Source organism: Crotalus tigris, unplaced genomic scaffold (genome assembly GCF_016545835.1).
Source record: "Crotalus tigris isolate CLP2741 ecotype Arizona unplaced genomic scaffold, ASM1654583v1 scf7180000018553.2237530, whole genome shotgun sequence".
NCBI classification, from domain to species: domain Eukaryota; kingdom Metazoa; phylum Chordata; class Lepidosauria; order Squamata; family Viperidae; genus Crotalus; species Crotalus tigris.
Window position 1 is genome coordinate 459,066 of NW_024097074.1, and position 22,413 is coordinate 481,478.

At 42.4% G+C, this 22,413-nt stretch overlaps 1 protein-coding gene across 5 annotated transcripts in view; it reads right to left on the reverse strand.

Annotated features, from left to right (window-relative positions):
- Positions 1-5,154, reverse strand: part of CNKSR2 (connector enhancer of kinase suppressor of Ras 2) — a 200,986-nt gene extending 195,832 nt beyond the window's left edge. For 4 of the 5 annotated variants that reach the window (XM_039354439.1, XM_039354440.1, XM_039354444.1 and 1 more), the window contains exon 1: positions 4,589-4,652. In XM_039354439.1, coding sequence (XP_039210373.1) covers positions 4,589-4,652 — 64 coding nt within the window. Of the gene's footprint in view, positions 1-4,588 lie in introns of all 5 variants that reach the window. The other variant, XM_039354441.1, reaches the window with a different exon arrangement.
- Between the last annotated feature and the right edge of the window lie 17,259 nt (positions 5,155-22,413).

Genomic DNA, 22,413 nt, shown 5'->3' on the forward strand with positions numbered 1-22,413 from the left:
AGAGAGAGAGAGAGAGAGAGAGAGAGAGAGAGAGAGAGAAGTGCAATTGCCTCTCTCTGTCTCTGTCTCTCTCTCTCTGCAAAGGCAGAGGAGGCTGGGAGCCACAGGGGAAGGCTCAAAGAGCCTCATGCGGCTCCGGAGCCACAGGTTGCCGACCTGTGGTATATACTATGAACTAAACTGATTCAGTTTATTTGATTTTAGAGGGCCTCCTCCATTAATTCCTGTACCATTAACCACAGTATTTTTATGCCATTCAATTTTAACTTTATCTCAAGGTATAATTTTACAACAACTCTGGTCCTTTCTGGAGAGATAATTTCAGAAGGCAGCGATTCGAAATCTTGGTTCAGAATTTTATTTGGGTTTCTCATGCTACTAATGTATACATGAAGCCATGTCATTTGGTCCAGTAACTATGGTGGTATTAGGGTTAGCTTGAAGGTTATCAAACAAACATGGGAGTTTTAGTAGTATATAAATAACTTTACATACTAAGCTGTTTTTAAAATGTTCTTTCTGCACAGTTTTTATAAGAAACCAAGCTGTTTCATTTTGTGTAATGAAGTTTTTGATGTTCTGAAAACAAATTAATTTATTTATGTAAAAAGTGTTTAAGATTACCCATTTGAACCTAATGAATATTACACAACCGAAGAGTCAGGAAATTGTAAAGCTGTATAGCATGAGGACAGAATAACTGTTTATATTAATGGTATATCCAGACTTAGGTTTAAAGCCAACAATAACATTTCTAATGAATAGGTTTACAGGATGGAAACACTCTCATTCGTTCTGTCTTCTAATTGAAATAGCAGGCATAGTCAGTTCAGTCAAATAATTTACTAAAAGATGGAAACTAGTATAGTTTGTAGAGTAATATTTACTGTCAGGGAAATGCTCTTGACTGAAATGTTTCAGAAAGGAAAGTTTAGTTACAGTGCCACTCATCTGAAACTGTTCCGCCAATTGTGATCAGCAGAGCTTTTTAATGACTGAAGCATCGATCCCAGAGCATTGCAACCCTTATTAATGAGGTTAGTAATTGCATAGATAATCAGCCCAAATATTTTGCCTTTTTTTGACATGAAACTAGGAAAGTATGATTCCATCCCTTACCACTTCAATGAAAGAGCTGAAATGTATATATTCAGCAAGCTTTATTTATTTATTTGAAGAAATAATCGTATTACTATGGGAGGGGAACATTGCTACTAGAAAGAAAACATTGTTATTACTGTCAAACAATGTAAAGCTTACAGCAGAGACTTAAAAAATTAGAAGAGTTGCATTCTATTAAGAAAATGCATAAGAAACATGGCATTAATTTCATTTATTCTTTCTCTACAGATTCATACAAGAGAAATTTAGCTTAACTAAGTACTTAATTAAAACTGTAACCATTTCCTTCATATATCTAACAATTTGCAGACACAATGCTTATTTAGCTAAATAAAAAGGTTTAGCTATGCTTTATAAAACCATTTGCATAAAATCTAGTGAAGACAATGAAATTAACAATATACTATACAGTATTTCTAAAGACATTATTACCATTGAAAGCTCATTTGTGGAAGTGAATTCAATATTGAAACTAATATTATCTTTTCGGTTCATGTTTGTCAACTATGTAAATTATGCAAACAGAATCTGGGTACCGGTAATTCCTTTCATTTTAAAAGTGCTAACAATATTGTGAGATCTGAAGCCAGCTATAGCAGCTCCTCATAAACATACAAACTTTTGAAAGATGTCCTCTCTTTAGCACAACCTAAAGATTGATATTTGAAGATGATATGGGAGCAAGTTGCTTTTATCCATTAGAGGCACAAACTCGTCTATTTTAGGCACCTATCAAATACTAAGTGGCCTTCCTCACTTTCCATCATTTTTTTATTTTATTCTAGATTTAAATTTTTCATTTTATTCTAGTCTCAAATGCTTTCGCATTTTGTGAAGCCTCACAATACCTTACATCTACTTGGCAAGTATAATTTAATATTCAGCAATTCATTTCATAACCAAACATTAGTTTCCAATGTTTTCCTTTACTATAAAACAGAAACACCTTGTTATGAAACAGATAGGATGGAACTGACCTTAACTAATCACACATAAAACAATATAATAAATATTAAATATTAACATCTTTAGAAAACATTTGAAAAATGAAAGCAGTTTTTAAAATGAAAAATGGAAACATTTTAAAAACTGAAATGAAAAAAATGTTTTAAAAAGTTAAACTCTTGTTATATTCAACCACATATCTTTTTAGGTATAATTATGAAAGGCATAATTTTGGCACTTACCAAAATTATGCTAACCCTAACATCCAATTCAAAAATATAAATTGTCTTTCTTCATTGCATCTTGCACAGGCAAAATATAAGCAAATCTTATAGGATTTCAATCATATATATGTGTGTATGTGTATATAAATATATATTTCATAGAAAATATCATTCAAATTATGTCATTTAATTTCTAAAACAATGGTCATCATTAAAAGCCGCTAGCTGAAGCAAGCTTAACTACTTCAAAAGGCATTAAATCCTATTGATATTCTGAAATCACTGGTCACAAAAGCAAGTATTAGAAAGTTGAAAAAGCAAATTGATCACTCTGGATAGCTACTAATTTGTTAGTCACTTCCACAGTTTCCCACTTTATGTTTGTCTCTATATGTGAGAGTTTATGCCTTTCCATCAGGCCAAGTCTACACAGTTTTCTTGTTTGGAAGTGATTTGCCATTGTCTTCTTCCTAGAGGTGACAAAAAGTGACTCTTCCAGTCATCCAGCTGGCTTCATGACTAAGGCAGGACTACAACCCAATGGTTTCCAAGTTTCTAGCCTGGTGCCTTGAGCCACTAATTTAATATTTGCTACTAAGGTTACAAAGTAGCCAGATACAAATTAGCGGTATTCAATGGGATCTACACATTATAATCAAATATACATTTCAGCTCTTTCATTGAAGTGGTAAGGGATGGAATCACACTTTCCTAATTTCATGTGAAAAAAAGGCAAAATATTTGGGCTGATTATCTGTGCAATTACCATCCTCATTAATAAGGGTTGCAATGGCCTGGGATCAATGCTTCAGTTATTAAAAAGCCACGCTGATCACAATTGGCAGAACGATTTCTGGTAAATGTAATAAAACAAAAACAGAAAAAAAAATTTTTAGAGATTCAAAATAAAGCTGACTGATACAGATGTTGAACGAAAGAGTATGCCAATAGAAGAAGTGGAGGAATGTCAGTTGGGATAAAAGTTAAAACAGGACAGTTGCTGAAAATGAGCATGGTAGCTGCTCAGCTGTTGCTTTACAAGTAGAGTGAAATGACAGCCTGGCTTCTCAAGCTACAACTGCATCAATAGTATGATTCACTTCAAAGGAAAACAAGTGGCATATTCAACAGTAGCAAAGTAAATCATTTCATGTAAAGTTCTAATGGATGCCATACAGATTGTCACTTATTGCAGAATATTCCATGAGTTCATAGGAACATGCCTAGAGAAATTAATCCCCACAGCACTCCTTTATGTTAACAACTAAACACCTGCCTCCAAGATCTGTGATGGTACTCAGCTTCCAATCCAATGCTGTCCCCACAACATTCCAGAACATTGTTTTCAGGTTGTCACAACCATGTCAGTTGTGGTTTCAGCTTCATGCTGACACTGGATTCACTGTTCCCCAACAGGGTGACATGATGACATGCTGCCATTTCAGCCGCTCTCCTCAAGAGGCACTGCTGTGTCCTGGCACCTGGTCTCTATTATCTCCCTTGTAGTCGTCCTCCTCCACCCCACCCCAAGGATTGTTTTACCGTTCTGCAATGTGATTCTGCCTACTGGCTTTACGGATTGGCCGTTCTCCAATGGTTTACATCGCCCCATCAATTGTAAGACCCTTTACAAATATTCCCACGATTATTTCTTCCCTGTCTTTAGAACGCAACAATGCATTTTTCAACCTCATTGTTTCCGAACGATCTTTTGCAGGATTCGATTATGCCTTCATGAAAAGTTTTAATAATCCAGCCAATTTAACTGCTGGATCACTGCCTAAGAAGGCGCGCCAACGGCAGAGAATTGGGGAGGGGGACCCCTCGAGTAAAATAAGAAAAAATGCACAAACCTTAAACCTTGGATGAAATAAAAACTTGGCGACCACCACCCTTCCTTCTGAATAGAACAATCTGAATGCGCGAAAGCAGCTCGGGAGGGCTCCGTTCATCTTTCCGCGACGACAGTGACGAAGCCTATCTGTCGGGGGCGCCCAAAGGAACCGAGGGACTCTAACTAAGCAAAATCAAATGCAATGCACTTCGTCCAGAGCAGAGCGCTCGCCTCCGCTCTGCCTTCTGCCTATAATCTAATGCTGAGAAAGCCCGCGAGGAGTTGCTGCAACCCATTTGTTATCCGGGGTTCAACTCTCTCACGACCGAATGATACCAAACACGTAACACGCATAGGGAGGAAAAATAATAATTAGAAGCCAAAAACTAGTAGCAGGAAACAATAACCACAAGCCACTCTCTCAGCAACAGGCGAAACCCCGCTGTCCAGGCTCTCTCTTTACCTTTCATCCAATCCACCACTTGATTCGGCGTCCATTTACTAACAGGTTCCATAATGAGCGCCATGGGGGGGGGGACTTTAAGAGAAGCGCTTCTTCTCAGGAGCCACGGAAAAGACGAGTGAAGCGAGGCAGAGTCCGGGTGGCCTCGAAGGGCGGTGGGCGTTGAATTCAGCTCCCGGCGTTTACACGACGAAGCCGCGTTTGTGAGAGGCGCCTCGAAACAGCCGCCTTCTTCTTTTTCTCCAGGCTCCCCTTCTCTGCTTGCCTCCGTGGGCGCGCAGCGCGTGTGGATGAGTGTGTGCCTCTAGAGCTTTCCGTTCCTGTTGGTGCTTCTGCGGGAGCCGGAGAAAGCGGCTGCTCACGCTCTGCCGCCTACAGCCTTCCGCGCCCCCACCCACGACCTGCAGCGCCAGGATGCTGGAAACGGGTCCTGGCGTTGCTCCGACCGCTGCTGTGGGAGCTGAAGGCTCGCGAGGCTTAGCCACCCCGCGGCGCACCCCCCGCTCGCGCCGGGCTCCCTTCGCGCCTTTTTCTCCTTGCACCGAACTGTTCCCTCACCAGCTTTCCCTCCGGAGCTGCACGCTTGTCGCACGTTGTCTGCCCCCCTCCCCCTCCACAGCCCCCACCTTTTCCCACCGGCGGAAATGACGAGATTGGAGCCGAAAATATCTGAAGCCAAGCGGACCCTTGTGCTGCTTGGGGAGCGGGTCGCCCGTGTGATTTGCGAGCGGCAGCCTTTCAATGCAAGAGAGACATGGCTTTAAAAAAGCGCTCCTCTCCCACCGCCGCCGCGAGAAAGCAGCCCTGCCCTCGCCTCCCTGCCCGTACGTGGGGGGTGGGGAGGGGGAAGGATCCCCGACTGAGCGAAAGCCTCTGATCAAAAGCTGTTCAGAAGCGGTGGCGGTAGGTACAGCACCTGTTTCGTTACATCTGACGGAGCGTGGCGCCGACTTACCCCCGGCTTTTCCCGACTTTGCTGCTCTTCTGGAGAGAAAGGAGGAGGGGATCGGCCTCTTGCCGGCGGGTTGTGGATTGTGGTCTTTTTAAATTTGTCACGGGACTTGAAAGAGCCAACTATTTTTCCATGCTCAGCATGGCTTAGACCAGGGTAGGCAACCTAGGCTCTTTTATGACTCATGGGCTTCAACTGGTGTCTTTTAATGGTTCTGATGCGAGGAGCCATTTCTTTCGCCATTGTTGAGGATTCCCTTTCAGGAGACTAGTGGCTCTCAGGGCAGACCCTATTGCTAAAATTCAACAGTAGATGTTCCCATTGGTGCTATGTGGAATCGCCAAATTCTTGGAAGTCTGCAGATTTCATTACATACTAAATTCCTGATTGTAAGTGCATGAGCACTGATGTTAATATCAGAGAAAGTGATTTCACAGGATCAAAGGTGGAGGGAAAAGATGCCGCATGAAAGATTAGGACAAGGATGAGATCTTGAAGAATGCGATCTTAATTATCTGCCATAAACATGCAAAAAAAAAAGTTTGGGATGAATAAAGATGAAATGCTACAATGCCTTACAAGGAATGTATTTGTTCAGTGGAGAAGGAGAAAGGGATGAGTGAAGAAAAAAATCAGAAGGGGAAAAAATAATTGAAGAAAAGAGAACAATACATATAGGATCATAATACTTAAAGGCCTTCAGATTATTATACCAAGATCTGGTGGTTAGACAGCATCACCACCAGATGGATTCGTAGCTGGCTGACCGGCCATACTCAGCATGTGGTCCTCAATGGAACTGCATCTACATGGAGGGGAGTGTGTAGTGGGATGCCACAGGGCTCTGTTCTAGGCCCAGTGCTCTTCAACATCTTCATCAATGATTTGGACGAGGGGATAGATGGGGAACTCATCAAATTTGCGGATGACACCAAGCTGGCAGGAATAGCCAACACTCCAGAAGACAGGCTTAAGATACAAGAGGACCTGGACAGACTTGAACACTAGGTGCTATCAAACAAAATGAAATTCAATGGTGAAAAAAGTAAGGTTCTACATTTAGGCAAGAAAAACCAAATGTACAGGTATAGTATAGGGGGTGCCTTGCTCAATAGTAGGAACTGCGAGAGGGATCTCGAAGTCCTAGTAGACAATCACTTGAATATGAGCCAGCAGTGTGCTGCAGCTGCCAAAAAAGCCAACACAGTGCTGGGTTGCATTATCAGAGGGATAGAATCAAGATCACGTGAAGTATTAATACCACTTTACAATGCCTTGGTAAGGCCACGCTTGGAATACTGCATCCAGTTTTGGTCACCACGATGTAAAAAAGATGCTGAGACTCTAGAAAGAGTACAGAGAAGAGCAACAAAGATGATTAGGGGACTGGAGGCTAAAACATAAGGAATGGTTGCTGGAATTGGGTATGTCTAGTTTAACGAAGAGAAAGACGAGGGGGAACATGATAGCAGTTCCAATATCTCAGGAGCTGCCACAAAGAAGAGGGAGTCAAGCTATTCTCCAAGGCACCTGAAGGCAGGACGAGAAGCAACGGATGGAAACTAATCAAGGAGAGAAGCATCCTAGAACTAGGGAGAAACTTCCTGACAGTTAGAACAATTAACCAGTGGAATAACCTGCCTCCAGAAGCGGTGAATGTTCCAACACTGGAAGTTTTTAAGAAGAGACTGGACAGCCATTTGTCTGAAATGGTGTAGGGTTCCTGCCTGAGCAGGGAGTTGGACTCGATGACCTCCAGGCTCCCTTACAACTTTATTATCATCATCATCATCATCATTATTATTATTATTATTATTATTATTGAAAAACAAGTTTATTTGAATTCTTCATGGTGCATGCATGCTCATTCCTTCATGACTTATAGCTTTTTTAGGACTCCTCTATCAAGTAGCCTCAAGATGGGTTCCTCTGTTAAGCTAGAGATGTAATTCTGGGCTTAATCATTACCTTTCATTATCATTGTTTAGAATCAGGTTTTCCAAAAGCCAGAATATTAAATATGATAGTCACAAAACAGCTGATGTCTCTTGTGATTAAAACTGCAATCTTTCACATAGCACAGCAGAACTTACTTCTGAGTAAACAAGCAGAGGATTCTGCTTCACATCCTATTGAAGCAATGGAATTTAAAACTGCACCGTTTTAAATTGATGGAACATAGTCTATATGTAGTTGTATATGAATGCTAGTGAATGTTACATTTTTCTATTATGTAAGTTTATCTTATAATAAACAAATGTTCCAGGGCTGTGTGTCAGAGATTTGCTTTGAACCCAGGAATATTTATTATTCTGTTTTAACTCAAAATCTACATACCACTTTCTCTTAAGTTGGCATGCTTTACAGTTTGCTATCAAATTTTATGCCCAATGTTTGCAGTTGTATTTGTCTTCTCAAAATCTAATTTCACATGTCAGCATCAATTCACACTTTATGATTTGAACTGGATTTGGACTGGCTCAAACCTCAAACTGATTGTGGTATAGCAATCTGAATGTTGGACAAAGACCTAGAATCAAAACTATATTTAGCCAGTAACATTCTATTGAAACTTCAAAGGTGTCAGTAATGTACCCCAGATTCATCTACTTTACAGAGTTATCATAAAGGTAAAATATATAGGAGTATCTTAAGACAATATGTTCTTATTTAAAAAGTAGGAAGAGCATTGAAACACCAATGAACTAATGAACAAATTAATGAAACATTATACTGAGTTTATTCCTAGTAACAAGGTGTCAGAATCTACTTCTAACTTTACATTTAAGAATAAATATAGTGTTTGGAACTAACTAAAATATTTTTTAAAAATACGTTGTGTGATCTTTTTGGAGAATACCACTTTGCAAAATTGGAAGGCCAAATGTTTGCGTGACCACCATATATCAAACATGCTCTCACATAGAAAGGAAGAAAAATTATTAGAGTATCAGATGTAATTTGTCATTTTTAAATAGATAAATTTTAGTTAATTCTTAAAACTATTCAGTATATCATTTTCCTTCTAAATGTGCACAACAAACTGAACCATATTTAATGAATTATTATTTTGCACACTATTGTGCAGAAAATCTGAATGCTTGTATAGGACTTAAAATAGCTGATGACAAGTGGCTGTTACGTTTCTGCTAGAAATCTTTCTTTGAGCTTTCCAAAGGAGCCAAGGCCCCTGCCTGTAAACCACAAGAGCAAAGAAGGGAAACCAGATCGAGAAAGAGAGAATACCATGATTTAGCAGAGGTATTCAGCGAAAAGGGCTCAGATGAGCCCCCTCACCGGCCCACAGACTGTGCCATTGAAATTGTCCCCTGGGCCAAGCTGCCAAAGCCCAAGATACACTCCATGATTCTTAGAGAACTAGGTGAGCTACGGCAATTTATAGACAAAAACAGCCTGGGGTTTCATACAGCCAGCAAGATCCCAGGTAGCAGCCCCAGTATTGTTTCAGGAAAAGAAGGAGGGGTCTCTTCATCTCTGCGTGGACTATAAGGATCTTAATGCCACGTGCGTGGAGAATGTGTACCCCTTGCCCCTCATGCAGGACATGGCCCACCTGGCCAAGGGGAAAGTGTTTTCCAAACTGGACTTATGACTGGCATATTACCGGTCTAGGATCAAAGTGGGAGACGAGTGGAAAATAGCCTTTAATTGCCCCTTAGGCTGTTTTCAATTTAAAGTACTCCCTTCTGGATTACAAGGGGCCCTGCTGTGTTTATGCAGCTGATAAATGAGGTGCTCATGAGCACCTATACAAAGGGGTTTTGTTGGACTTAATTTACACCGAAACTAAAGCTGAGCACAGGAAATTGGTCAGAGCGGTTTTAAATAAACTCCCCACAGCCATGCAAGTACAAATGCCACAAAGAAAAAATTGACTAGGCTACTGGATCCCACACAAGGGGGTGTAAATGGATCCAGAGAAAGTGCATGCCATGTTAGAATGGGAACCTTCATGCACCTGAAAACAACTGCAGAGTTTCCTGGGCTTCGCCAATTTCTATAAACAGTTCATCCCCTCATTCTCACAAATTGCCCCACCTATCACAAATTTGCTGAAAATGAAGGGAACGGGGGACAAGGCAAAACGTAGCCAGCCACTAAAATGTATCATGGAATGTCAAACTGCATTCAAAAAGCTAAAAAGACTTTTTTCCGCGGAACCAGTACTGAGACACCCAGCCCCAGAGAAACCCTTTATCATTCAAGCCAATGCGAGTGATGTAGCCATGGGGGCAGTTCTGCTCCAAGAGAATGAAGAGGGGTGAGTACAGCCTTGCGCTTATATCTTGAAAAAACTGAGACAGAACAATGCTAGGCAGTATGGGAGAAGGAGGCTTATGCTATAAAATTGGCCCTCCTCACATGAAGGCATTTCCTAGAAGGGAATAAAATCCCTTTCCAGGTTTGGACTGATCACAAAAACCTGGAAGCACTGAAGACCCCAAAGAAGTTGTCCTCTAAGCAGGCTAGGTGGGCACAACACTTCCAGCATTTCAATTTTACCCTCTGCTATTTGCCTGGAGGAAAAAACTTCCTGGCAAATGCCTTGTTGAGATTGCCTCAATACAATAGTGTTAAAATCAAAGTGATTAAATCCATGCTCCCAGCACTGCAGTTAGCAGCACCTGCAACCACAAGAGCACAGGCAAAAAGAACTCCCTCACTAGACACCACAACCACATTGGAGTTTAAACAAGCCCTAGAAAAAGACGACTGGTTCTTTATTTTCACAAAAACCTTTGTTCCATGAGGGAAGGACTGGCGTGGATAGGGGGAAAATTATACGTCCCTGCTAGCCAGAGACTGAAAACTATGCAAATTTGTCACAATTCGAAGGTGGCAGGGCACTTTGGTTTTGTGAAAACCTTACACTTACTAAAGAGACAATTTTGGTGGCCTTCCATTGAGAAGAACATGGAGAGCTATGTGGTCAGCTGGCCCTTTTGCAACCATTTGCAAGCCCTTCAATACCCTGGAGAGAGATCTCTATGGATTTTATTGTGGAGTTGCCTGAAAGCACAGGAGATACAGTTATTTGGATAGTAACTGACCTCTTTTCCAAACAGGCCCATTTCATCCCTTGTCAGAAGATCCCAACAGAAGGTCCTAACAAAACTCTTCCTGCACCAATTCTACTGCCTACATGGGGCCCCACTATGTATAATTTCAGACAGAGGGATCCAATTCACCTCTTCAGTTCTGGAGGGCATTTTTGAATCTTTTGGGTACTGACCAGGACCTGAGCTCTAATCATTATCCTCAAACTAATGGCAGAACAGAACAAACTTGGTTCTGGAGCAGTATCTGCGGTGCTTCATCAACTATCATTGACAATTGGACTGACCTGTTACCATTTGCTGAAGTGGCATATAACAATGCTGTACACTCCAGCACTGGGTATACCCCTTTCCATGTAGCCACCAGGATAGATATTCAACCCCATGCCTGAATTACCCAATAATGAACCCGCCATCCCTTCCTTAAGGAATGCATCAAGCAGCTGCAAAATACCTGGCCAGTGGTTAGGAAAACACTTGATGAAGCCAGAGCAGCGTATAAAGCTGAGGCAAGTAAAAAGAGTATGCAACCTAAGCCATTCCAAGTAGGGGACCGAGTGTACCTGTCCACTCGATTCTTTCAGTCCCTATAGCCATCAAAGAAACTGGGCCCAAAATAAGTGGGACTATTTCCCATTAAACTCATCATAAACCCTGTTACAGTAGAACTGGAACTCCCCAAAACCCTGAGACAAATCCACCCAGTGTTTCACTGTATGTCAACACTGTGACAAACTGAACTGAAGCCATTTTCCATTTTGTCTTCATTGCTACATTTTAGTTTAGAGATTTTAGATGAAGGAGGGGGAGGGGATATTAAGTTTCTCAGTTAACCATAAGAATACTTCTGTATGAGAATCAAGATCAGTCCTGATAAGACTTTTGGCAGGCTAAATAGCTGGGAGGAGAGCCCACATTTTGAAATAATTGGTGAATGTGATTTATGACAGCAATTTGGGGTGGGAATTGCAGCTTGTTACTTTGTAGCCTGAGGGAGCGGATTTTAGTCTTGGGTTCACCTTTGTATGTGCCAATATCTTATTTTCTAAATAAAATGTTCTTTAAGAAAAATATTGAAGTTCTTTTAAATGGTTTCATCTATTGGAACCATGACATTAACCCAAGACTCACTTTTATTTTAACTTCACGGGGTCCTGAGCTCCAGTTGCCTAACCAAAGCTTGAGAGGGGCAGACAAAGACTCAGAGAAGAACCCAAAATGGAGAAAAAGGAGGAACCTGTCAACAGCACTGCAACCACAGCTGCTACCTTGGCAGTTGGAGCACAGGCTATTGTCCTGATAGAGAGTGTGGTTTTGGTAACTCCAGCAGCAGGCGCGAGACTAAAAAAATGGGAAGACACCTGGTCATTGGAATGGACCTTGCCTAATGAAGATTTGTGGTGTTCAGAGGCACGCCAGCTGAAAAAGAATTCTGCAAAGGGAGCTGAAACTGATTTTTCACTGACTGCATCCCACGAGTCGCGTTCTCCTGATTGAAGAGGTGCTAAGCATGTTGCACCTTCAGATGAGTCAGGTGAGTGGAAATACCTGACAGTAATTCAGAGCCAGTCAGTCAAGGATTTGAGAGAGAAGTTTAGAGGACTGGACGTGGGAAGTAAGGAGCAGATCACCCACCAGTTACTTGTCAGTGAGCGGGATGCAGATGCCCCCAAGATCATTCCCAGTCCAGGAGGAGTCCCAGTCCCATAGTTGGGGCCAGAGCCGCCTCCCCAAGACTGAAGCTATCAGCTTTAACTTCTAGTTGTCAACGCTGTTAATATGGGATATTGCTTTGACAAGATATACAGAACTGTCTGGTATTTTTAGAGTTAATTCAGATGACACAGAGAGAGGAGATTCATAAGGAAAGCCCGAGAAAAGGAACGGAAGTGAATCTTTGCCCTCCAGGCTAATTGGAAGATGTGACTTATGACTGCAAAATAAGGGAGGGGTTTAGAAAGAAAAGTTAGATGCAAGCAAGAGAAATTCAGATTCTGGCATACATCCATGATGTGCCATTGATTTGTTACACTGTTAATAAAGACTTTAGGATAAACATGCCTGGAAGTTCTTTGAAGTGTTTCATTAGTCGGAACCATGACATCATGCCAGAATCTACAAATTTTTCAAACCAATTAAGGGGTCCCGAACTCCAATCACTATTCCTAAACTAAGGGGTAGACTGATAAAGATTTGGGGAAGATCTCATTATGGAAGGGGAGAGATGGCTTGAGGCCAGCCCCTTAGCAGCAGCAGCTTCCCCAGGGAGTGGAGCGGAAGCCAGCCAGCTGGTGGAGAAAGAACTCTGGCAGATCCCCCAGCTGGGAGTAAAGATTTCAAAAGCAGAATGGAAAGATAACGAAGTTTTGGGTGAGTCACTAGAAAGATTTCAAAACCCAGAGGTGAAAAGCAGAAATCAATTCCTGCAGAGAGAAGCCTACAGCCCTTCCATTGCAGATGTCCCTGCCAGGGACTCCAGCCCTGAACAGAGAGGGAATCCTTGTCTGAGGCCTCTGCAGCAATGGGGAGATTGGGTTCCCCAGCAGGTGGATGGTCCGCATCCTCTGAACTTGCCACAGCTAACAGAGGCCTTGCAAAGGCTTGGGGTGGAACAGAAGCCAGGAGATCATCAGCTGGTGGGAGAACGACCACAGCAAGGAGACTGGCCACAGCCCCCAAACATGCAACCCCTGGGCATAAATCTGCACCTAGGATGGGACCAGCAGTGAGAAGATTGGCCACAGCCCCCAAACGTGCAACCCCTAGGCACAAATCTGCAGCCAAGATGGGGCCAGCAGCAACAGCCACCATGGGGGCCCCAACAGCCTATAATTGCACCACTTTTCAGAGCAACCTTCGATAGGGACCCAGAGAAGCTGGTTTTTTTCCTCAACCAAGTGCGCTCTCATTTGAATGCCTGGGCAAACCAAAACCCAGGTGACATGGTCGATGTGATAGCATCCAGCCTAGAGGGAGAAGCATCCGAATGGCTGAACAATTTATACAATGAGCAAGCCCCCGAATTGGAAGACCCCCCCCCTCCTCCTAGGGCTGAGAGAAAGATTTGAGGATCCATCTCTTGACCTAAAGGCAAGAGAACAAATCCACAAAATAAAACAAGCCGGCAAGCCTGCCCTGGAGTACATGCGAGAATTTCGCAAGTTAGCAGGTTGAATAGATGGGTGGCCAGAGCAATCCCTAATCCATCACTTCGTAGAGGGATTAGATGATCACCTCTCTCAAGCCTGCATCTGTTGAGGAGTACCTGATCAGCTGCAAGAATGTTACCAGGCAGCGGTGAAGCTAGATGTTCAGCTCGCCCGCTATAAGAAGCTTCCTCCACCTGAATCTGAGCAGCAACCAGAGCTACCCGAACAGCAATCACCCCCATGAAAGCCTTCTACTACTGCAATGGCTGAGAGACCAGGCCACCTACAGGCCCATCAATTAAGTGTTTCTGGTGCGGACAGGAGGGACATCGAGCAGCAAACTGTCCAGTCCCCTACTCCCGACTACAGAGCAGACCGGAACCAGCGACGAGAAGGAAACCTGCCCAGCGGCTGACGAGAGAGAAATCCAACCGGGTCACGCAGGAACCTGTTGCCCAGATTACACCCCCCACGCAGGAGAACGCCAAGAATCCGGATGGACCGGCCCCTGCTCTACCCTTCTTTGACAGCGACGATGAAGGAGAGAACGACCCGATGGTGAGTCGACAAATCCCATTGTTTTCACTGGCCGCCAAACTTATAATCCCTAAGTCTGGGGCACAAATGGACTTAAACGTGCTAATTGATTCTGGATGCACCTGCATTATTAGTCTGCCGTTTGCCATGAAAATGGGCATATGGGCAAAACAGCTTTCCAAACCTATGAGGTTTGAGCAAGCTGATGGCTCCCTGATGGGAGGGACTCTTGTCACACAATTAACCGAGCCCTTATGCCTAGAAATAGATGCACACTGGGAGTTTATTCGCTTCCTAGTGGCTCCAAAAATGACTGAGACTGTGATCCTAGGGCTAGCCTGGTTGGACAAATGGAAGCCATTTATCTGGTGGGAGAAAGGAATGAGAACTGTGAGACTACCTATAGGGCCTAAACCTCCCACTGATTCAACCAACATTGCGGGACACCTTAGGCCACCCAATGAGCGAGCGCACATGGCTGCCTCACCGCTGCCAGGCGAACCACTCATCCCCAATGAATACTGGGACCTGGTGGAGGCATTTAGTGAAAAAGAATGCGATGCCCTACCCCCTCACAGACCCAATGACTGCTCCATCGAACTGTTGCCCAGAGCCAAACTCCCACGACTGAGAATGTATGCCATGTCCCCCCTCGAAATGGAGGAGATGCAGCAATATGTGGACAAAAACCTAGTGAGGGGGTGTATTGAACGGGCCAAATCTACCGTGGGAGCCCCTGTGTTGTTCAAAGAGAAAAAAGATGGATCTCTTCATCTCTGTGTAGATTATAAGGGTCTTAATGCTGTGAGTGTGGAAAATAAATATCCCCTCCCCCTCCTAAAGGACTTATTAACCCATCTGGCTAATGGGAGTGTCTTCACTAAATTAGACCTGAGAGAGGCATACTGCCAGGTGAGAATAAAAGAGGGAGACGAGTGGAAAACTGCCTTCAACTGTCCTATGGGGAGCTATCAGTTCAAAGTCATGCCATTTGGACTACAAGGGGCCCCAGCCGTATTTATGCAGTTGATTAATGAGGTCCTACATGATCACTTGTACAAAGGGGTTTTTGTGTATCTTGATGACATCCTGATATACAGCATGAATATGACTGATCACATAAAGCTGGTGAGAGAAGTGTTAAAGAAACTATTGAATGCCAAGCTTTATGCCAAATTGTCAAAATGTGAATTTCACCAGACCCGATTAGATTATCTTGGCTACAGAATTTCCAACAAGGGTATTGAAATGGATCCAGCCAAGGTGAAAGCTATAATCGAATGGCAGCCCCCAAAGACTCGCAAACAGCTCCAGAGCTTTCTGGGTTTTGCCAAGTTTTATCGTCAATTCATCCCCTCTTTTGCCGAGATTGCCCTACCCCTTACAGAACTACTCAAAACAGGCAAAGGAGGAGGGAAGCCACAACCGGGCCAACCATTAGCATGGACGATGGGCTGTCAAACAGCTTTTGAGAATTTAAAGAGACTATTCGCTGCTGAACTGGTCCTAAAGCACCCCTGCCCAGGGGAACCCTTTGTGATTCAAGCCGGTGCCAGCGATGTGGCAGTTGGAGCTGTCTTAGTACAAAATAACAAAAATGGGGTCCTGCAACCCTGCGCCTACACCTCTAAGAAATTTACTGAAAGCAAGCGGAAATGGGCAATCTGGGAGAAAGAGGCCTTCGCGATTAGGTGGGTGTTATTAAACTGGCGACACTATCTAGAAGGGAGCAAGGTGCCATTTGAAGTCTGGACAGATCACAAAAATCTAGAAGCACTGAAAAACCCCCATAAATTGTCCCCAAAGCAAGTGTGGTGGGCACAGTACTTTAACCGCTTCAACTTCACTCTAAAGTACATACCAGGAGGAAAAAACTTCCTAGCTGATGCGCTATCCTGGCTACCCCAATACAAAAGCGAACGGGAGGAGATTAACGAGGCTATTATCCCCAATCCACAAACTGCCGCTCAACTTACACCTCGCAGGGTCCCCAATCCTGATGACCCTGAGGTAAAGAAAATAAAACGAGAGCTCCTCACCGATCAATGGTTCAAAGATAATCAAACCTCCGTAACATGCAGGGATGGCTTGGCTTACAAGGGGAGGAAACTATATCTGCCCAAAGCCCTCCATCTTAATGCTCTCAAACACAGCCATGATGTAAAACAGGCTGGACACTTTGGATATTTGAAAACCCTACACCTCACTCACTGGCAATTTTGGTGGCCGGGGCTGAAATGGGATGTGGAAAACTATGTAAAAAGTTGTACTGTATGTGCCACAATGAAAAGAATCCCAGGGAAAACCACCAGGTTACTGCAGCTGGTGGCAAACTCTTCTCAACCCTGGGAAGAAATAGCTATGGACTTTATAGTAGACCTACCTGAAAGTAGAGGAAATACTGTCATCTGGACTGTGATAGACATGGTCTTGAAGCAGGCTCATTTCATCACCTGCAAAGGACTCCCATCTTCCCAACGACTGACCAAATTGTTCCTGAAACATATCTACTGGCTGCATGGAGCCCCTAAGCAAATAATTTCGGACAGGGGAGTGCATTTCACAGCAAAGTTTTGGAAGAGTTTTCTTAAATTAATTGGATCATCTCAAGGTTTATCATCTGCTTTTCATCCGGCCACCAATGAGGCTGCAGAATCCGCTAACAAAATGGTGGAGCAATATCTTAGATGCTACGTTTCTTACCAGCAGACAAACTGGACTGACCTCCTCCCTTTCGCGGAGGTGGCGTACAATAATTCTGTGCACAGCAGCACTGGCTACACGCCTTTCAAAGTGGCCACAGGAAAAGAGTTCAACCTAATATCTGAATATCCTCAGCTGCCTTCCGCTTCCCAGACACTTGACCAATGGATGTGGGAGTGGGAAGAAGTTTGGAGAAACACAAAAACTGCTTTAAAAAAGACTTTTGAAACCTATAAAAAGCAGGCTGATAGAAAGAGGGCTCCCCAAAGAGCATTCCAAGTTGGGGAAAAGGTTTATTTGTCAACTAAATATTTATGCCTAAAATTGCCCAGCAAGAAATTGGGACCAAAATTCTTGGGGCCTTTCCCCATAGTAAGGATTATCAATCCGCTCACCATAGAACTAAAACTCCCTAGACTTTTAGGGAGAATTCACCCAGTTTTCCATTGCAGCTTGTTGAAACCTTATCGGGGCTCCACTTTAAGACTTCCCCCTAAGAAGGCACCCGGGCCCCTCATAATTGCAGGACAGATCCACTATGAAGTGAAATGTATTCTTGACTCTAGAATTTTTAAAGGGAAATTACAGTACCTAGTACAATGGAAGGGATACCCGTTGTCTGAAGCCACCTGGGTGAAATCCAGTGAGATGAAAGCTGACAGGCTTATCAAAAGGTTTCATGCAAAATACCCCAATAAACCAAAAAATAGCCCCTAACATATGCTTTTGTTTACGTTCCAGGATCTGTTTTTTTTAAAGGGAGGGTGGATGTAAAAGCTGCTCACATTGGATGTTCTTGCTCTGACAAAATATGCAGAGCTATGTGGTATTTTTAGAGTTAACTCAGAAGACACTGGGAGGGGAGAAGAACGAAAGTATGAGTTGTAAACGAAAGAGAATCTTTGCCCTTCAAACTAATTGGAGAATGTAAATCATGACAGCAAAATAAGGGAGGGGAAATGATAGCAAAAATAACTGCTCGGGGGGTGGAGATTTCAGATCTTAGCATCCTTTCATCATATCGTGCCGACATTTTGTCACATGAATAAAAATACTTTTTAGGATAAAATGCCTGGAAGTTCTTTGAAGTGTTTCATTAGTCGGAACCTTGACAATTCCCTTCATATCTCCAATTTTCTTGAAGAGATCTCTGGTTCTCCCTATTCTATTGTTTTCTTCTATTTCTTTACACCGTTCATTTAAGAGGGCATTCTTATCTCTTCTAGCTATTCTCTGGAATTCTGCATTCAGTTGGGTGTATCTTTCTCTTTCTCCCTTGCCTTTCGCTTCCCTTCTTTCCTCAGCTATTTGCAAAGCTTCCTCAGACAGCCATTTTGCTTTCTTGCATTTCTTTTTCTTGCATGGTTTTAGTTGCTACCTCTTGTACAATGTTGCGAACCTCCGTCCATAGTTCTTCAGACACTCTGTCTATCAGATCTAATTCCTTAAATCTATTTGTCACCTCTACTGTATATTTATCAGGGATATGATTTAGTTCATACCTGAGTGGCCTAGTGCTTTTCCCTATTTTCTTCAATTTAAGCCTAAATTTTGCAACGAGAAACTCATGATCTGAGCCACAGTCAGCTCCTGGTCTTTTTACTGACTGTATAGAGCTTCTCCATCTTTGGCTGCAGAGCACATGGCCAATCTGATTTCTGTGTTGACCGTCTGGTGATGCCCATGTGTAGAGCCGTCTCTTGGGTTGTTGGAAAAGAGTGTTTGCTATGGACATTGTATTCTCTTGACAAAATTCTATCAGCCTGTGCCCTGCTTCATTTTGTACTCCAAGGCCAAACTTGCCTGTTATTCCAGTTATCTTTTGTCTTCCTACGTTAGCAAATAGCACAATTATGTAGTAGTATATGTATGTATATAAAGTTTCATAAAACAGTTTACTCAACACAGAGCTGAAAACATGTGCCAATTTACTTAGTATAAACAATCCCCAACAGTAGTTGGAATGGTAACACAGAGAAAAAAATCCAGCTGCAATGAACACAAGGAATAAAAAGTGCAAGAAATGATACCACAATAGTAAGTACACCAGCTTGTTACAAAAATATTATAATAATTTCTAATACAAATCAGTGATTACTAAACTTTTCAAATAGAGGGTCCCTTTTTAACATCTATTTCTTTTGCAGACATCCCCCTCCCCATGACAATAGAATTCTTTTAATCCTGCTCACTAAAATAAAACACGACAAAAGCAGCTATGAATTCATGAATTTGTATTTTACTAATTGCAGTACAATCTAGACTTGTCTGAAAAGTAATATTGCACATATGTACAAATATTTATTTCTCCACAAAAGATTATATTGTTTTCCTGTTCAGGACAACAATCCCACTGGGAGCTTACTAAAACGATCTAGAAGGGCATGTAACCTCTCATTTCCATTTGTTCTCCTTTCTGTCTCTCTCTCTCTCTCTTGTTCCCCCCCCCCAACACACACACATGCAAAAAAGGAATAAAAGAAGGCAAAGACAAACAAAACCATGTTATTTCAACTAACACCCTTCTTGTGTTCTTATTTTTGTGTTTTAAGTGACAATGTGCAGGCTTAGAAAAGCAACTGTACTCTCTGTTTTGGTGAGGAGAGGTGGCAGGTTACAGCAGCAGGTAGCTACAGATAAGGATGGGCCTCTCCACAGGGCATCTATACTTAGGCAAATGTCTATGTTTTTGCATGGGCATGTTTGTGGCAGCCGTCACTCTGCAAGTAAAGCATTCTTCACTTGGAAAGATGCTGTTACCATAACTGAGGGGAAGTTGAATGGCACCTCAGTTCCTGCAGCAAGCCTCTTTGTTCTGCTAGTAAAGAAAATTCCTAAGGTAGACCATTAATGTGCTTCAGGGGTTGAGGCTAAAAGGGAACTGTGGCAGGGAAACTGCATGGGGATCCCCTAATTAGCTGAAGATCTCTGGAGGTTAGGGAATGTAGAGTAGAAGTCCATATAGAATAGTCATGCTTTCTATCATGTAAGATTATAACCAGGTATGATGCAGGGACCATGTCAATAGTAGAAAAAAGAATAGAAACAGCGGTGTCAGGAAAAAAGGCAGATGGCAGGAAGAAGGGAGCCACCAAGCCAAACCAACCATCTCCTTCCTAATACAGATTGGTTAGCATTGTGTCAGTTAGAATAGTGTGTATAATATTTGTTTTGTTTCTCATATTTGGGGCCTGTAATATATCTTTTGCAATAAATCTGTGCCTTACCTGGAACCTAAGACTCATAGTTAGGCAACCATTAGTTGCCATATGTTACAAATAGTCCTTAACTCACGACAGTAATGGAGTCTGCCCATTTGTGTCAGAAGTCGAGGACTACATTAAATGAAATGCATAGTTAACTCCCTCCCCTCCCTGCTTTCCCCGATGCATTTGTTAAACAAGTGCATAGGTTGTTAGGTAGAGCGTCGATGACTCAGACGTGGGGGGAAATGTGGGAGAACTAGTGCAGGCAGATTTGCACCCAAAAGGCCTCCCCCACTCTCTGAAATATCCCATACTCTGCATCCTGCCCCTTGGGTTCCTCAAAGCCCTATGGGCCTCCTCCATACCCAACCCCATCACAATTGCATACTTACCTTCCTGAAGATATCCAGAGCTCAGGAAATCAGGATAGAGAAGGCTGCTCCCTTGCTGGGCCACAGGGCACAATTGAGGAGAAGAAACCCTGTTGCTTTCACTTCTGTTGCAATCCTTTCCTGCCCAGCCCGCCTAAATTGGTATGATTTCTTCTTAGCTCCGTCAGTGTTAGCTTTACACTACTCTTATGTTGGCAGAGCTAAGAAGAAATCATACCAATTTAGGCTGGCTGGGCAGGAAAAGATTGCAACGGAAGCAAAAGGGATAGGAATTCTCCTAGATTGTGCCATATGGCTAAACAAGGGAGCAGCCTTCTCTGATTTCCTGAGCTCTGGATATGTTTGAAAAGTAAGTGAGTGAATGGTGCCAGGGATTGGGGAGGAGTGCATGGAACCTGGTATGGTGGCAGGATGGCAGGGTAATAGGTGGGAGGGTTGTGCTGCAGCATCTCTACAGTCAGTCATAAGGGCAAATGACCACCAGGGTACTGCAGGGTTTGTAACTTTGGAATAGCTTCATGTTTAGCTTTGTTGTAACTTTGCATGTTTGTTAAATGTACCTCAAGTTGTACCTGTAGATATATGTTTGAATTATGTCACTAAAAACAGTTCATCCAGTAATCCAACAGTGATTCAGAGGATTGTCACTACAACTTGATCTATTTAAGAATACATCATGCCCAAAAAGACACCGTGAGACCTTCTGACTATTACCATTAAGATACATCTCATTTCAAAGAAGCAAAGTTATCCATCTTATACTTTTAAAAATAGCCAGATCTATTATGTACTGCACATGTACATCACAATACTATCAGCTCACATACCTAACCATATTGTTTTGGGTACCAACCAATGAACATCCAAATAGGCAAAATGGAAAAAATAGAAATGTGCAAGCTTGTAATTCTTGAATCTTTAAAAAAAAAAAGCTTATGATCCGTAGTAAATGAATGGGACAAAATGTAAACATATTGCCACATTACGTTTAAAACCTTCACAGAGCTATCATACTTATTAAAGATAATAGAAAACAACCTACTTATTGTTGATACCAACATGATTTTATATGTGTTTAGATGAAGATGCCACATGGTGATGGTTTTCTATTCTGTGTTAACACATAACATTTTGCTTGAGGGCTCAAAGAAATTGTACTAGGCAAGATGACATGTAAGACCTTGAGCAGAAGGCTTAAATAGGCACTCACATGGCCTTTTCTTCCTCTCACAGATTTAATTTTAAAATATCATTTCAAAGATTATTGCAGAGTTGAAAACTTGATGATGGTAAAGAGGGAATGTCAGATATTTAGGAGGCAATCTGGTGCCAAAAGAGAATAAGAATATGCTCTTTGTACCATAAGTTATAAATATCTTTTCTGAGTCCCCCCCCCCACAGTGACTTTTAGAGAAAGATATTGAAGAAGCCTAACAAGCATGCTCCTTCCTACTATCCCAAATATTTTATTGCAGATATTAAACTTTTTCAGTAGGTTCAGTGGGCAGATAGCAATCACTATAGACTGTCACCTCACCTATTATGCAAAGCATGTCATGGAATTTATAGGCAGGTTGGGAGAGGGATTTGTCTCTGTCTAACGTGCATGTGCTCAGCAAAAAACAGCAAAATGCTATTGGTGCATAGAATATGTCTGCTTGCCTTCATTTTGGCTGTAAACAAAAAATTTGAATGAATAATATTGAAAGTATAAAAGAAAAACTACATTACTACATTACATTGTACTCTAAAGCTCAACATCAATAGAGAACATGAGTATGTACAAAATGTGTATCCACATAAAAGTT